This window comes from Acanthochromis polyacanthus, chromosome 6 (genome assembly GCF_021347895.1).
Source record: "Acanthochromis polyacanthus isolate Apoly-LR-REF ecotype Palm Island chromosome 6, KAUST_Apoly_ChrSc, whole genome shotgun sequence".
In the NCBI taxonomy this organism is placed as follows: domain Eukaryota; kingdom Metazoa; phylum Chordata; class Actinopteri; family Pomacentridae; genus Acanthochromis; species Acanthochromis polyacanthus.
In genome coordinates this window covers 34,755,805-34,772,859 of record NC_067118.1, presented here as the reverse complement: position 1 = coordinate 34,772,859, position 17,055 = coordinate 34,755,805, and the positions used below count along the sequence as shown (strand labels likewise).

Genomic DNA, 17,055 nt, shown 5'->3' with positions numbered 1-17,055 from the left:
AAAATATTCAAAGAAAGATATTATGAAAGGGAGACAGAGGGACAGACACAAAGCATCTCTCACACACACAAACCTCCACATTCAGTGGGCTTGGTGAGGGTGCTGATTAGAAGAGCTGCAGCCACGTCTGGACAAGTTTGCTGTATATTTAGACAGATCAGTGGGGATCATGGGATCAAAGAGTAACATGATTACTACCTGGCCTTCTGATAAAAACCCTCACTATTATTTCCCTGTCAGTACACACAGGAATACACACATTTGGAAGTGCACACACATATTTGGGCATGCGCACACACACGTACACATTCAGGTAAAGCCTACATTTATGTGTCCCAGCGATTTGTGCCGATGCACAGTGGACACACAGGTAGACACAAGAACAAACACTTGCACACGCACACCCACACACACACAGACAGACACATACACCCACACCGCTCTATAATCTGGGTAATTTGTACGTTGAAGCTAGTGCAGACAGATCATGCCTCTGGTACATTCAGTCTGTTGTGTCACAGAATTTTGCTTGATGGCGTGAATTCCCAATAGAGACAAACTTTTACAGTTGTTCTGAAAAGGGTTTGCGTGAAAAAGACACCTCAGAAAAGCTTGTGATCTTGCTATAAACCGCTCCTTGTATGCAGATGATTGAATGCGTGTGAGTTTATAAATTTTATGAGGGTGTGAAAATTGATGCTGCAGACGCACGTAAATGCACACGCAAGCATGAAACAGCAAAACTGTGAGCCTTGTAATCAATGAAAGAAAGAGTGAACTTTCGGCTCTTCGTGTCAAGATGTGTTTTCAGATCGAGTCCACTTTCCTTTTCTCTTTGTTACACATATATTGTTGTATCTGCAGTGTACTTTCCCCTCACAAACACGGATTCAAAGTATGAACTGGTCCGCATCATTATTCACTCATAAACACAGACCATGTCATAAGTCCTGAGCTGGCCCTCCCACACACCTGTGCATAAATTCCAGCATACGTCTGGTTTTTAATAAAGAGACCAGTGGTAGTGTGCAGTTAGATGCTGCTGACAGACTCACTGATTTCCAGATAGATAACACACACATCCAAGCCAGCTCCCTTGGTAGATTACATCACAGTTATTTTAACAATGGCTTCCACTGAGTCCTTTTGCTGGCTTTAGTTACACACTAAAGCCAGCCGTGTGTTTGTGCAAATCTCTTTTTCTAGTTCTTGACTTATCCTTCTGAGGTCGATTCAATGTGATGCTCAGAGTTTCAGTTTGTTATAATGTTGACTAAACACATGCTGGATTCCTATAGATAGATATACATGGCAAGATGCATCTGAGTCGTATGTGTTTGTGTATGCTGTAAGCAGGCAGGTACTATGAGGACGCGTTGTGCTGTGTAAAGATGTGAATGAGCTCCACTGACACTGGAGAGTTGAGGGTGAAGAGTGGTATCATTACCTAAATGAGCGTGTTCGGTTTTGCATTGATTCTCACACAAGCAAACAAAACTACATCACTGCTGACTTTACATGTCACTGTTGTTTGACACGGTCAGTCTGACAATGTGTAATCAGGTATATCATCGAAAGACGTGTTATCTAAAAATCATACAAAAGCTATACTCTTATACAAATGTACAATCAGGCAGGTATTCGGTATTCCTCAAGGTTACTTTATTTTTTAATGACACATCTGTCCTACAGCGATGTTAGATGATGCATATGGGTCGTTCTGCCTCGATTCACCAAACATTCGCACCTTGCTATCTTTGATTGCACAGATTTTTTAAAAGTGGTGAATACTAATTGAGCTGATCTTGTGTATCTCTGGTCATGAGTAATATTAGTGTTTGAGCTACAAATTCTTAGAGAGAGGTGGAGCAATGTTGATTTTTGTGGTTTCTTTGTGTCAATCTGTGGAGCAATGTTTGAAGTGCAATAACTTGAGAAAAAAATGTAGCTAGAGGACTAAAATTTTGCAGCCTCATTGATATTCTTCAATGGTACAATCCTGCTTTGGTAGAAGAGAAATAAGTTGCATGATGGTTTTAAATTTGGCCAAAAAAATGTCCATGTTTTTTTTTCTACTCTGCTATTCCACCAACCATACAACCTATATTTTTCACCTTAAGAAGCTGTTTTTTTTCCCCAGTGATTGGCATTTTTACTATATCAAATATGATTTTTTATTTTTTTTTGCATTGATGGCCAATATCTGAACATGCATCGAGCAGGTATGACAGATGAAACCACTCCAGTAGTGGCTCCAACTGGAAGAGACGTAATATTGTTACTGGGCTAAAAGAAAAATCATGGTTTTCCAACTCAAAGAGCCCCATAAGCAGTTACGTATATATATGTCATACATAAATAAGTTTTTGGTGCTTCAATTTCTTTATCAAGGTCTGTTTTGATTAAATTAAATTCAATACTTTGCTGAATTGAATCATAACCTTGTTACAAAGAAACATTGTGTTGGGAAAGTTGGTAGCAATAAGACATTGAAGACCATCAGTACATATCAATGAGACCAATGAGACTGCAATTTTTCAGGATTCTAGCTACATTTTTTCTTAAGTTTAACACTTCAAACACTGTTTCACAGTTTGTCGTAATAAAAACAGTGCAAAAATCAACATGATCTACCTTCTTTAAGGATTTTTAGCTCAAAAACTAATGTAACCTATAACCTAAGATTTTACATGCTTTATTTAATACCATACGTATGACCAGAAAAACAAAACAAAAAAAAATCGGAAAAACATAAGATGGTCAGGTGTGAACTTTTAAAAAAAAAATTACTACTCAGATACCTATATCCAACATGGATCGAGGAACACTACTAAACGTTGACTCTGATGAAAAAATGCAAAAAAGAAACCTGTCTCTGGTTTCTGCTGTTTCTGAATGCAAGTGCAGATTTTTTTTAGGTGTGTTAATTATTATAAACATGGTGTCCTGATGTAGAGCACTGCAAAGTTACAGGCAGTCATATGAGGAAAAGAACAAAGAAAAAAAAACAAAACTTGGACTCATTTTACAGTTCCACTGTGATGACAAACGGCTCTCGTTTTTGTCCTGTGAATGGACTGGAGACCACCTCAGAGCTCCAGAAGATCCCAAACAGACTCTGTTGCAAGGGTGCAGACACACACACAAACATTTTGACATAAAAATCTGTCTGTGTCACAGAACAGCAACACTGAAAGGAGGTGAGGAGCATGTGAGGAATACAAGTTAGCAAGCAAGAAAAGAAATGTTTATTGCCCTTTTATCTGCAGTCATGCAGTCAGACATACCAGGAAGCTGCTTAGAAGTTTAGAGAAACACTGGCACGAAAAGCACTGTGACCGACATGTCAAAATGTCGACAATGTGGCGTGCGTGCAGACACGTGGGCTTGTGTTTCTGTGTATATGTGCATGAATGCTTTTAGTGTTTATTCCGCTTGTGTGCCAATGTGTCGGTGTGCACGCAAATGCGTTTATCATGCACTGAGCTCTCAGAGCGACATGTCAGGACACTGACATTAGGAAACCGAGACACTCTGAGTCTGATAAACAAACCATGCCAGGAGGAGGACCTAAACAATGTGCCGCAATTGCTTTATTACTCAGTGTTTGCCCTAGGTGTCATGTTACTGAGATCTTCAACATCATAAAAGCCTCCTCTATGGCTCAGCCCTGTGTTTGTGTGTGTGTGTGTGTGTGTGTGTGTGTGTGTGTGTGTGTGTGTGTGTGTGTGTGTGTGTGTGTGTGTGTGTGTATGTGTGTGTGTGTGTGTGTTTGCTCTGGCAGAGGCTCCCTTGCGACTGGTTATATTGGACATGCTCAAACAAAGCCAAACACACAACAGGAGCTGCAAGTAATTAGGCCTGCCATAGTGCATAACTCCTCTCTGAACACCCTCTGATTCCCCCTCACCATCCACCAGGCTTCCCTCTACCACACACTTCTAGTGACCATCCGCAACACATGCTCACATATCAGTGGCAGCAACGTTTGCACACAGCTCTGCACTGGTATTCAGTGTGGCAACAGTGGCCATAATACTGTTTGTTTGCATGTCATCTTCAGCATTAAATGCTAGCCTCAGTGGGCAGAACATTGCTGACTGGCACGGGAATGCCTGTAACACTAGCAGGGACCCTAATCCTTTGGATTAATACACATTAGGATAGTTTAGCGGAAAGCTGGGTGGGCCCTGTGTCTCCATTTCATCCCGTCATTGGGACAGATTTGTCTCTATTCACATTATGATATTACTCCTCCCTTGTTCAACTGGCTGTGCTTTTGTTTATTGCAATTTGAAACATTCAATTTGTGCTTTTCAAATTCAGATTCTTAACTCAATTCAGCACAGTAGATGATTAAGACATAGCCTCATGTCAAAGGCACTCACAGACTGATGGACATTCAGTTTGAATTAGATCCTCTGGAGCCCGAGCAGAGGGTGATATCTGACTGCCTGTGGCTTGGACAGTAGACACGATGAAGATCTGTTTCAAATCAACGTAAGAAAAACGGGTAAACTCAATCTGGGTCAACCTTGCTTTCTCTCTCTCTCTCTCTCTCTCTTTCTGCTCCCCAATCCCTCTCCTCCCCTCTCTTTGTCTTTCTGCTTGTCTCTTGCTGTTTCTCGGTGTCTTTTTGGCCATACGTCACTAAACACCTCATAAGAGAGACATCACGTCCTGTACAAAGTGCAGGAGGACAGGATGAGGAGAGGGAGCAGTAATGCAGTTGTAGAGAGTTTTGGGATAGGGTGTGTTTCTGTGAGGTATGTTTCTACCAGTTGCGTGCTAATAGACCGCTGAGCAGATTCCTGAAGTCCTAGTTTTCATGCCACTAAGTTACCAGGGCATTTCTCTAGCCAAGCCCACGTACCATTTCCTGGACCAGACTGTTACTTTAAGCTTAAAACCCAGTTGGAATGAATAAAATGCAAAATGCTCAGATGATACTGATAAAGCCAGAACAATGTGGATTTGTGTGAATGTATGTGTGTTTCTGTGGACACTGCAGGAACTATGAGCAATGACTCAATGGGACTGTTCTTTGCAGAGTAAGGGTTTTGTATGCAAGCATATGCATATACACTTGTACCAAAATTGACATTAATTTCTGAGTATGTCAGGGGAATGCATACCTCACGATGTTTGTCCCATGTGTGTAAACCTTTTGTAGTGCAGCGTGGCTCTCTTGTTACACACACACACATGTTCTTTATGGGCTGGCTAATGGAGCTGAGTCCTTCCTGTCTTTGTGATGTGGTTTACTGTTGTTTGATGTGCTCAGGAATCCCGCATAGGAGAGCACCCCGAGCCGATCTTATCACATAAAAGCCCTCGCAATGGAAGAAGACACTCAACTCTCTTTTTTAACTTAATAGAGATCTGTGTCCCCGTGAGGTTGTATATGTGTGTGTGTGTGTGTGTGTGTGTGTGTGTGTGTGTGTGTGTGTGTGTGTGTGTGTGTGTGAGTAACCGAGCTCTTGAGCACGTGTGCGCCATTTCTCTAATTCAATCGAGTGTGTAACCCAAGGCCAAACACACACATTTGATTTCAGTAAATGCTGAACCTGGAGACCTGTGGCTAGAATGGATCAGAGACATGTCAGATACGTCAGTGCATGTTACTGTGAGTGTAAGGACAGAGGGGGAGGGAGCACGAGAAGCACGAGAACGAACAGGGATTTCACTTTTGTTATTTCTTTTTTGATTTCCCATTGAAATCACATCGTGTGTGACAACCGTATGTGTATTTAAGACGCACGCATTTAAGGGTACCTGTTCAGATGGTGTAAGCGGGCATGAAAGCGTTTAAACACTTTGACAGTTGGTTTTTTTGGCTGTTTTGTTTTCTCTTCTTATTTACGGGCTCAGGGCATAGCCAGTTCATGTCTCAGTCACGCTTGCCATATAATCTTATTCTCCAGATATCGTGATCGGAAATCCCACCACCACACGTGAAGTGGAACTGCAGTTTGGTGTAAAATTTTGAGTTCTGCGGGAATGGAATTCAAGTTCAAAGAAATTCAACACACTGTAAAAATCTACGACTAACAAATGAAAGCGAGAGACAAGAGGGATATAAAAAGCTTGAGGCCTTGAATACTATCATGGATTAATAGTACTGAAAAAAAGACAACTTTGTCACTCATTTCATTTTTTACATAAATTTCTAGAAGTGAAATAGCCCAGAAATCCTGCATACTGGTGATCACCAGTACCGTCAGGTAAAACTCATTTGTCTGATAAAGATCTGAGGAAAGCCACAAAGAACAGAGGTCATCAGTGTACTGGATCTCTTGGCCTTCAGTAGGTCACAGTTTTTGATGCTGTGAATGAGCTTATAGGACTTTCTACTTCCAGGCACTTTGTAATATCTGCATATTAACTAAAACCTTTAGGTCAATGAGTTAAATGTAGGTTAAATCTGTGTTCGATTTTTAAAGTTGTTTTTTTTTTTTAAATTATGCTGCTTCAAGTGCTATTAATGATAGTTTTCACAGCAGTCACTGATATACAGACAACAATCATTCCTTTTATGCTTGATACTAAAGAAAAAAAGATGATTGTGGGGCAAGTTTAAAGACATTTATGGGTTTGTAGACATCCCAGATAGCAAACTACGGGTGAATCAATGTTGAATCTATGTTGAGACCTAACGTCGAAATTATACAGAAAGCGCAAGGTTGATAAAATGTTGAGTCAATGTTTGCTTACATAGATTACATGTTTGCAAACATAGATTCAACATTAATTAAACATTGACCTGTCAAACATTTTAATTAAACCAAAATACAATGTAGATTCAATGGCATCTTTTAAACACAAACTTCAATGTTGACAAAATGTTGTTGAATCAACGCTGATCCAACCATCAGTCTTCAACCATAACCACAATTCAACCTTCTTAACCCTAATTCAACATTGATTTAACATCTTTTGCTATCTGGGTAAAGTGTGATTTATGGTTGAAAAGCAAACGTTGACTCAACATTTTATCAACCTTGCGCTTTCTGACGTTAGGTCTCAACATAGATTCAACATTGATTCACCCATAGTTTGCTATCTGGGATGACTCCTCAGTGGAGATCAGAGCTAGAAATATGCTCTGGTGATTCCTGTACTGTCTGCTGGGTGTTTATGCAAAAACCTTCAAAAATTGCAGAATGCACTGAAGAATTTTACAAGTTAAGCATAATTACAAAGGGAAATGAAAGACAGCACATCAAAACCTTTGTCACAGTAATGTCAACATTGTACTCTCTCCAAATGCCTTACACTTTATAATAACAGAAATGTATAGATATAAAAAAAAAAACATCTGAGGTATCAGTTACAGTAATGCTATGGTATAAACATACTTGTTCAGGCTGTGAATATTGTGACGCCACATATTCCACGATTTCTCTGATCTCCACTTAAATTACACCAGACCTAAACACGCATTCCCTCATATCAAGATTTTCATGAACGCCGGGATTCTCAATCATCCATATGCACACTGGCTATACTCTCCATTTCATCTAAGGCCTGGAAGCCATGCTATTGTCTAACACTCCCTGTAGCCATTCTTGTCTCTGCAAGATTCCTGTGTTGTTTGTTTAGTGGTGACCAGTCCCGTTTCTACGCAGTCTGTCCGCCCACATTTAGGCTTCTTCTGTCTTATTGATGCTAGCTTTACAGATGAAGGACTACACAGATTAAACTGTGGTTACCATCTTGAATAGATGTGACGCTTGCTCCAAATAAACTTTGGTTTTGAGTTTTGTGTGATTTTTTCTTCCTCGGCTTTTCTCCTCTTTTCAGTGGGGTTTGCTTCATTTTTTTTATCCCCTTGGACACCGACTCTGATATTGTAAAAATGAGACAAACGTTTTACTGTGGCGTTGTGAAAGTTAACAGTGTCTGTGATGCTTGTGAACGGTAATTTCTCACCACAAACAAATAAGACAAATCTAGCTTTTGTTTTTACGAGATTTTAAATCTCAGCGGTGAACTTAACTCCGCTGACCTTCTTTTTCTTATGATTTTATTTTTATTTCCTTCTTGTTCTCTTTCCATACTTCTCTTTTCATTTCCTCTTCAACTCCTTTGATTTCTTTTTCGCTCTCTCCTCTCCTTCCCAGTCCTAAACTCTGGATACCCACTGGCCTCAAGAGAGCAGTCATGTTTCCAATATGTCTCCATTTAGCAGAGACCAAATGAACAAGAGCAGGGCCAAAACAAGAGCAGGAAAAATCATCACATTGCCACTGGCACAATCTGCTTATCTTTCACTGCTAATAGCGCTCATGCTCTTCACATCATTCCTCCTGTGCACAGACATGCACTCACACACACAAACACACACAAACACACACACACACACACACACACACACACACACACACACACACACACACACACACACACACACACACACACACACACACACACACACGCAGACAAATTCATGTATTCACATGTTGTTCTTTGTACAAAAACACATTCAGTGCACATCAGTGAGGATATACATGCTCATCCAAACTTGCTTGGGCTGTTTCCTACCTCTGCCGAGAAGTACATAATGATAATTACAGTTTGGGTCTACATCCCTGAATTAACCAGATCAGACACACACACACACACAATCCAGAAGTGCCAGGGGCTGCTGTGGTGTTTGCTGACTGGTGTGCAGTGTTGAAGCAGCCCAGTGCTGGGAAGTGTCCTGTTCAGCTATTGTTCTCTATTAAAACCTCCTGGGAACCATCTCAGCAAGACTGAGAGAGATGTGCAGCGCCAATAAAAACTCCAGTCAAACCAACAAAGAGTCAGAAAGACTAAGCACTTACTGAGGGTGTTATTTAACAATATGTTAGTCTGACTGAGGAAAACTAGGTGAGATTGTGCAGGGCTAAAACTGCGGGGACAGAGAAAAGTGCTCCACATTGTTCTATTTGTAAAAAATTCGTAAAATGAGGGGGGGAAAGAAAGAGAAAGGCACACGCAAATAAAGACAGAGACACACTTATACCAAGATAAAGACAGACAGACGTCAGGCAGAGAAACCACAGTGGAGAAAAACAGGAGCCAAAGCTCAGGTGTGTGTGCCAACCACAGAGGCTTGGAGGTGTTTACAGTGTGTGAATATATGCCAGTAAGCCCCATTGACTCACTGGTGTGGGTACACCAGCATTTCATGTGCCCATAATGGTAAACCATGAGGGCATTTCACTAAGCCACTGTTTTAATGGCTGTTTTACGACAGAGCACATCCAACAACATATTACATGCAGCTGCATTTGAAACAACCCATCCCTCTTTCTTTCTAAAATCACTCCGTGCACACTTACAGTTAACTCCTTATGCTCCATCCCTAAACTGCCATCTACCAAACCATATATATTTACATCTGAGATTTGCTTTCGAGCTAAATCTGTCTGCACTACCACTTCCTCTCTTGACCACCCTCCCTCCTCTTCATTCCTCCAGTGACCCTGAGGGCAGGACTGTCGTTTAGGAGGCCGTCACCGGTCACCTCTGGGTGCCGTGTCCTGGGCTGCCTCTTTATGGCTGCACGACCCACCTAATCAATTGCCCACTCCTGCACACACTTAGACACACATACACGCACACAAAAAGACTTGCAATCAATTAGTCTTGAGATTTATACAAGCGGGTAAACTTGGGGGTGTCAGTCTCCTGAAGGCCAATCAAAGCGGGGTTTCCCAAGAATTCTACTACTACACCAGCCAAATGACACTAATAAGCTTTGTGTGTGTGTGTGTCTGTGCGTGTGTGTGTGTGTGTGTGTGTGTGTGTGTGTGTGTGTGTGTGTGTGTTTGAGACTGACACTAATTAGCAGGCCTAGTGCACCGACTTCCTCAATACCATTTCCTGTGATAGTAATTATTAGGTATGTGTGATAAATTCCAGGCCTTCGTCCACCCGTCCAGAGATAGAACAAGAGAAAAACAGACAAAAAAGGAGCGAGGCGGGGGAGCATTTAATACTCAGGGGAAGTTAAGGAGGTCAGTGTTAAAAGAGTGATGAAGTCAAATTGAGAGGAGACAATGAAAGAATGATTTTACTCTGGTGGGGAACTCAGAACGGAGGTGAAAGAGGTTTTCGCATGCAACGTCTTCCTATTGCCTCCTTGATGTGGAATCTCTATGTTCTTCTCTGGCTGTCAGTCACTGCAGTCCTTTTGTTTTTGTGTGTCACAGTCATCTCATCTTCACTATGTCAGTCATCAGACTGAGAAAAGAAAGTTCTTTCTGTCTCTGGAAAGACTCTTCCATGTCAGTCTATCAGTTTAACAAAACACACGTAAGTGCATTATCGTCCCTATTTGACCGATGTCCCTCATCATATCTTACAATTCACCATCAACTATATGACACAGCTCTAGTCTTCCCCTCAATCACATACTGACTTTAGGAGACAATGCTGCTTCTATGTGGTTCACAAATCCAACAAAAACTTCAACATGGGTCAATGCTTGCCAAACACACTATACGGATATAAGCACCCCTAAGCATTAATGAACGGTGATTCAAAATAAGTATTAGTTGATGCTAAAGCAGCTAAACCTTGACAGAGTGAATTCAAGACATGATGGTTGCAGACTGCAGTCTAAGAGAATAACATGGTTTGAGGAAAACAGCTCCAAAAACTTTGATTTGAATTTGGCACTTGTCGCTGCTTTAGTTAAGCAGTGCAGCATCCAATTCAAAAATAGAATCAACTAAGCAAATTTCACACATCTATCTCTGGACTGTTGCCTCCACCATTGCAGTTCACTGAAGTCTCTCACTGCCTGATTACTGTACCGAACAAGGAGTTGGAAGCTAAGGATCTCCATGTGATGAAGTCCTCCATTGACAAAACCACAAAGGTGGAGGAGGAGCAGGGTGGAGCCTGCCCAGCCCTTGATATAATAACACACCTATAGGCTCGACAGCTGACACACACGTCGAAGGTAAACATGCGTGTCAGAGGGCACGGGAGCACGGACAGACATGATGAATGGCCCAAAGTTCCCACGAGGCGACATGCATACAAACTCGCTCAAAGAGAGAGGAAGGTGATGTGTGGTCAGCCCCTCCTCATCACTGCAACACAGAGAATCCCATTCACACGCTGCACTGACCCTTTTTCGTCTCATCATTACCTATCACAACAATGGCACTGTAACACCGTGTAGTCATTGTGTGAATATGGCTGTGTGCATGTCATTTACTGTAAGTTCTTGTTTACAAAATGTTATGACTCCACACATGTTTCGGAGAGCTTGGAGGTATAACTGAGACTTTGCCAACGTCATTTCAAAGAGAAAATTGCTGCTTGGTCGAACACGATTGTGCAAATATACCTTCATAGTACAAATGTGCTTCAGTAAGTCAATGTGAGCGTGTACACACGCTATATATGTGTGTAGGGGTGAGCGTTTGAGCTCTGTAAGGGCATATGTGTGGCTGGGTCCCTGTGACAGATGGGACATGACCTTGCCAATACAGCTGGTCTCACTGTGTGTTTAGTCACTGTAACCATGGCAATGACACTATGCAGACAGGATGTCTATGTTGAGGATTAGAAAGTCATAACGTCGCTACTGCTGTAAGCTTCATTGTGCTGTGAGTTACTGTAACAAGCCAACAGATGGATATATAATACAATCTGAGGCTATAGTTGTGGAGTTTGTTCTATTTCCACTGAGTAGAATCGTTCCCTCACATTTCCCTGTGGTGAGAGTGGTGCGTTGAGTGAATGACAAAATTTAAAGAAGTGAGAGTTAGATGTAGCTGATGTTTTAGCCGTTTTTGCAGCAAGGGTATGCGTAACCATTTTGAAACTCCACAACTCTTTTCTACTTGAAATAGGCATTCAGCAATATTTTTACTCTGCCAAGGAATGCGGCGATTGGCATACGTTTGTCTGTTTTTTATAGTTTCTGAGATTTTTCCTTCCAAACAAAGTCTTAAATTTTAATGTTCACATAAATACAATAATAAAAAAGAGAGAAAAGAGGAAGAAATAAAAAACCTCTGAAAGTACTTGAAATATCATCGTATAATTTTAGATCTACCTCAACAAATATCCATTATTTGTGCTATAAAATTTTCAAGCAAATCAGAGATGGTCAAGCATGACGCACCAATGATTTAAGATGAAATAACAGAAAAGAAAGCAAAAGTACAAACAAATATGCATACATTATACAAGGCAAGGTTATAGACATTTTATGTTTGCACTTTTATCCATCATACATTATCATGAAAGAAGCATTTCAGTCCCAGTCATTGTGCAGCATGACAGCGACTCCATAAAGCCAGAGTAATAAAGAGCTACCATCAATGACAGAAGAACAAGAAGTACTGCAGCAGATCACATGGACATTCGCACAGCCTTGATCTCAACATCCTCAAGTCAGTTGGGCATATCATGAAGAAACAGACACACTTCAGACTAAATCCACAGATGAACTGTCGCAAATTCTTCAAGATTTTTGGAACAACCTATCTGGTAAGTGCCTTGAAAAACCGCATGCAAGTTTAGAATCTGTGCTATATTAAAGGCAAATGTCAAACCAATATTCATTTGATTTAAATTGTTTATTGTTTTTTTGCACTTTGCATGAAGTTATATGATCAATAAAGAAATTATGGTATTATTTTAAAAGCTTTCTCCCTTTGTGTTCAAATCTTTCGCACAAAGCATAAAGTTAATTACAGGTAATTATCTTCTCTTGTCTAAGTACCCAAACGTATTACCAGCATTTTTGTCATGCTTTTTCCTCCACCAAGGCAGAGCTATGTTTTCAGTGCTGTTTGCTCATCTGTCAGCAAGAGTATACAAAAACTAATTTAATAAAACTTAGCAGAAAGGTGGAGCGTGGCCAAAGAAGAATCCACTGAATTCTGCTGCAGATCCAGATGACTTTCTCTAAAACTTTGAGACAGAACATTGGTCTTGGTCCGAGTTTTCAATTTCTTGCACTTCCATTTTGATTCTTATGTGAAAATCAAAATGTTATCTAACAAGTGTGTGAGAATGTTCTTTATTCTGATGTGGTGCAGGTGTTTGCTGATATGTGTTGTTCCATTGCCCAGTCATTCTGCTCTCACAAATGTGTCTCCCTTCCTCTGGTCCTTTTATACTAACCAGACTCTGCTCCCTCCCACTCTTCACAACTCTACTCCATCTTCTCCTTGTTTTTTCTTCCAACACTCCTTCCATCATTCTCCTCCTCTCTCCCTCCATCCATCACACCCTCCATCAATCACCACCTCACTCTATTATCCTTTTTTAAAAACTCATTTACAAGTTATTCCCCAACTCTCTGCAACAAATTCTCTTTTTGTCTTGCCTACTGTCTTATGAAGTATTTTTTGTTCTAATGTCTGCAATATTTCCCCTTAATCCCTAAAATTTTCAGCTCACTCCTTCTCTTCCTCTGAAAATGTCCACTTTGTCAACTCTGCATCTCTTTATGTTCCTGCCCTAAAGCGGCGACCTTGCCTTTGCTCTATCATCATTTTCCATCACTAAAATGTAAACAGAGATAATATCACCTACATTCCCAATGTCTACAGGAGGATCAGGTTCAGTAAGACACTGCAATGTTGTGGCATGCAGTATTATCCCATTCAGACTATGGAAATATCTCAATGGCTCGCTATTCAAAATGTCCAAACACATAATTTCTCTATTGTGCACCTACACCCTGTGACCCAAGACTTGTTTAATGACTAGCTCCTCTAGAGGCCGTCTCTCTCTGTGTGTGTGTGTGTGTGTATAAGAGTGTGTGTGTGAATACATGTACAGTATGGTGGAAACTCAATCTGGTGTGGGGTGATAGAGGAGACCCACACTGCTCCTTATACATCAAGCATTCAGGTCTATCTGAAAAAGAAGGCTAGTATGAAAATGCTTTCCCTTTCACACACACACACACACACACATACACATACACATACACACACACACACACATATATACATTAAGAGCAAGGAAACCCAGCATGAAATGAGAGGATATTGAAAATGATTTTTCCCTTCTTGTCTCTTTCATTAACAGTGTTGAAAAGCCAAGAGTTCTCTCTCTCTCTCTGGCTTATACTCTCACATTAAAAAAGAGAAAAAACACAGAAAGCTCCCCAATTCACTGGGGAATGCTCCTCACATGGTTTGCTTCAGCTGGTCTTCTTGACAAATGCCACATTACAGCGGAGAGAAGGAGAAACTTGGCATGCAATCAAACTTCTCTCATGATTTCTGAGATTTGAAATACTTCAGTTTGTGCAGCCCGTCCATTCCATCCTCCCCCTCCCTCCCTTTCTGCATTCACTCTAACTCCTCTCTCTCTCTCCCTTGCTACCTCTCTTTCCCTGCCCTATCTTTCCTGTTTAGTTTTCCCTGTGCTAACTTGGACCAGAGCTGTGCTGTGGGAATATGGCCCCCTTTAAGGCACAAAAGCCACAGTTTGTGTAAGTACGTGCACGTCTGCAGACGTGAATGATTATATGTGAGTTCCACTGAGGTTGTGTGTACATTCTGCATGCGTATCTTTGTGGCTTGTTCAGATGTATGTCAGTCTCACGAAGCTTTGCCCCTTGCAATTCAACAGTCCTTTAATCCTCATCATCAGTGACCCCAAACCCCCTGCCTCCAACCTCTTCATACACACAGACACACACACACACAGAATCCACTGCACAACAGACCACACACACACTCATACCCCCAGGTCCCCCTCCATTAGCTCTTACCAGTGTAGACTAGTCAAAGACTTGAACACAAAGGCAAAGAATCTCATCGACTTTGTTGCTGTTTATGTCAACCAACCATCACACTAACCTCCTACCTCAGACATCTTTCTAATGGAAATATAATACTAATGTAATCCAAGTGCCAGCAAAGTACAAAAATATCATTCACATGCTAGGCTGCGATTTCACAAACATACCTATAGTGTGGATTGTGTCTGTATCATATGTAATACATTTCCTCTGATAAACATTCCTGGTAATGCTTGGATGGTGGAAATTGGAACACACAGGAAGACGGTTTGCATCAGAAGTGTGTGAGTGTGTGTGTAGACAGACAGGCAAAGGGCACTCTTTTGTCAGTCCCCAGCAAACTGTACAGATGCTGCAGGCAGAGACGGACGTATATGCACATTCTTTTAGAGTTAGTGTGATCAGAGGTGCTTGAGGCGTAATGGATTTTAAAAGCTGTGTTTTCAATACATACGTGCCAGCCTTCCCTTTTGTACTGTACTGAGTGGCTGACATTAAAGGCATTTCTCTGCGGCACATGACAACCAGATATGTGGCTCCATGCTCCTTCAATCAGAGCGCTCAAAGCAAACGCACATGTAGCCGATCCACTGACAGATCACTGAACCCACTCACACATTCATGCATACCCGCCGACACACACTCACACATGGAAATGCGGACAATCCTGCACAGCTTTTTCTCAGCTTCCTCCCGCTCTCACTTTCTCTCAGTTACACATGAAAAAAAAAAGAGAGCTGGACACACTTTTTTCCCCTCTGACCTGCTGTCTCAGGCTGCACCACCTGTCCTCAATAAATGTAACTTTTCACAAGGCAGCTATAGACAGCGGCTGATCCTGTTTCAGAGCACACCTCAGCGCTGATGTCTATATAACACTCGTACGTGGATGCACATGTCAACAGGTGAGCGGATAAAAGTGCCTAATACAATATTAGAGGCAGGTTTCTGTGCTACAGCAACAAAAGTTGCAGTGCAGGATGGTAAAAAATGGTCTGGATAAAGCTATCAGCGAATCATGCCAGCGCCGATAAAAAATACCTGATAAATAAAACTTTTACGGGCTGTCACTCGCTATCACAAACACTCGGTGTGGTTTATTTTTTGCTCACCTTATAGTTTACTGTAGTTACCAACACCTGTGGCACTGTGTCACACATTAGCATGATATTTAGAGCCAGAACTGTACATAACATTAAGAGAGTATCTGAACTGATAATAGGTGAATCTAGCAGATAAAGGTAAATAGAAAAAAATATGAATACTGTGCAGCGATAGACTTGGATTCATTTTACTAGAAACATCTGTACAGTTTAATGTCATGCCCTACTACTGTTGTGCTATAAAGTCTACTTTTTTGATGCCTGATTAGATTAAATTAATTCATTTATTTGTTCTGTTGATGTGTTTAGCACTGATGTATGTAACTGGGATGGACACAAAATTACATACAAGCTGAGATAATGTAGTCCAGTATGGCAATGTTTTTGGTTATGACATATTTCAATTCCACAAAAATACAGTTACAAATTAACATTACAATTTAATGGGAGGGCTGTTGTACTAAACTGTGACTGAATGTATGTGCAGGTAAACAGGTAGGTGAGGGCGACACTAACTTCATCTCCAAAATCTCCTCGAGCTGTTTGCGTCTCTCCTGCCGCATACTGTTCAGGTGTCCGTCTCTCTCGTGCAGGGATTGCTGCGTAGAGGACAGTCGCAGTTTGGTGGCATCAAGCTCCTGCCGTGTCTTCTCCAAAGCCCCCATCAGCTCCTCCAGCTAATTAAGGTGAGACACAGACAAGCAGGTTTAAATCGTGAAAACATGCCACTTTGTTCTGCTTTTGAAAGCAGAAAGTGTTCACAAGAAGTGAAATTCAGCACACAAGAGCTAATCTGATTTTATGCATGCAAATTCACACAGTGCATTTTGTCTGCATACTTGTGTGTTTGTTCTGTTTATATTTCAATGTGGAATGCTCAGAAATTAGATGAAATGACAGCCTAAACATGAAAATCAATGGGCAGTTGACATTTAGGAGCAGGGAAAATGACTTGGGTTCATAGGTTAGTTGAATGATAAGGCCATTGACCCTTGTGCTGGAAACAAGGCTTCCCTCTCCTCTCCCACTTTCCGCCACTTATTTTGTCTCACTCTCAAGTGTGGTTCTACTTTAGAGCAGGTGAGGATAACGCTCAAGCTCTCAACTACATCTCCTCCCTCTGCACGCACATGCCCTGCAGCCATGCAAGAGACTGTGTGTCCAACCTGTGCGTCT

At 41.3% G+C, this 17,055-nt stretch overlaps 1 protein-coding gene across 2 annotated transcripts in view; it reads right to left on the bottom strand.

The window, feature by feature from the left end:
- LOC110957865 (ERC protein 2-like) overlaps positions 1–17,055 on the bottom strand; it is a 164,386-nt gene that overhangs the window by 57,120 nt on the left and 90,211 nt on the right. Inside the window, exon 14 of one of the 2 annotated variants that reach the window (XM_051949035.1) lies at positions 16,396–16,556. In XM_051949035.1, the coding sequence (XP_051804995.1) occupies positions 16,396–16,556 (161 nt within the window). Of the gene's footprint in view, positions 1–16,395; positions 16,557–17,055 lie in introns of those variants that run through there. The other variant, XR_007942323.1, reaches the window with a different exon arrangement.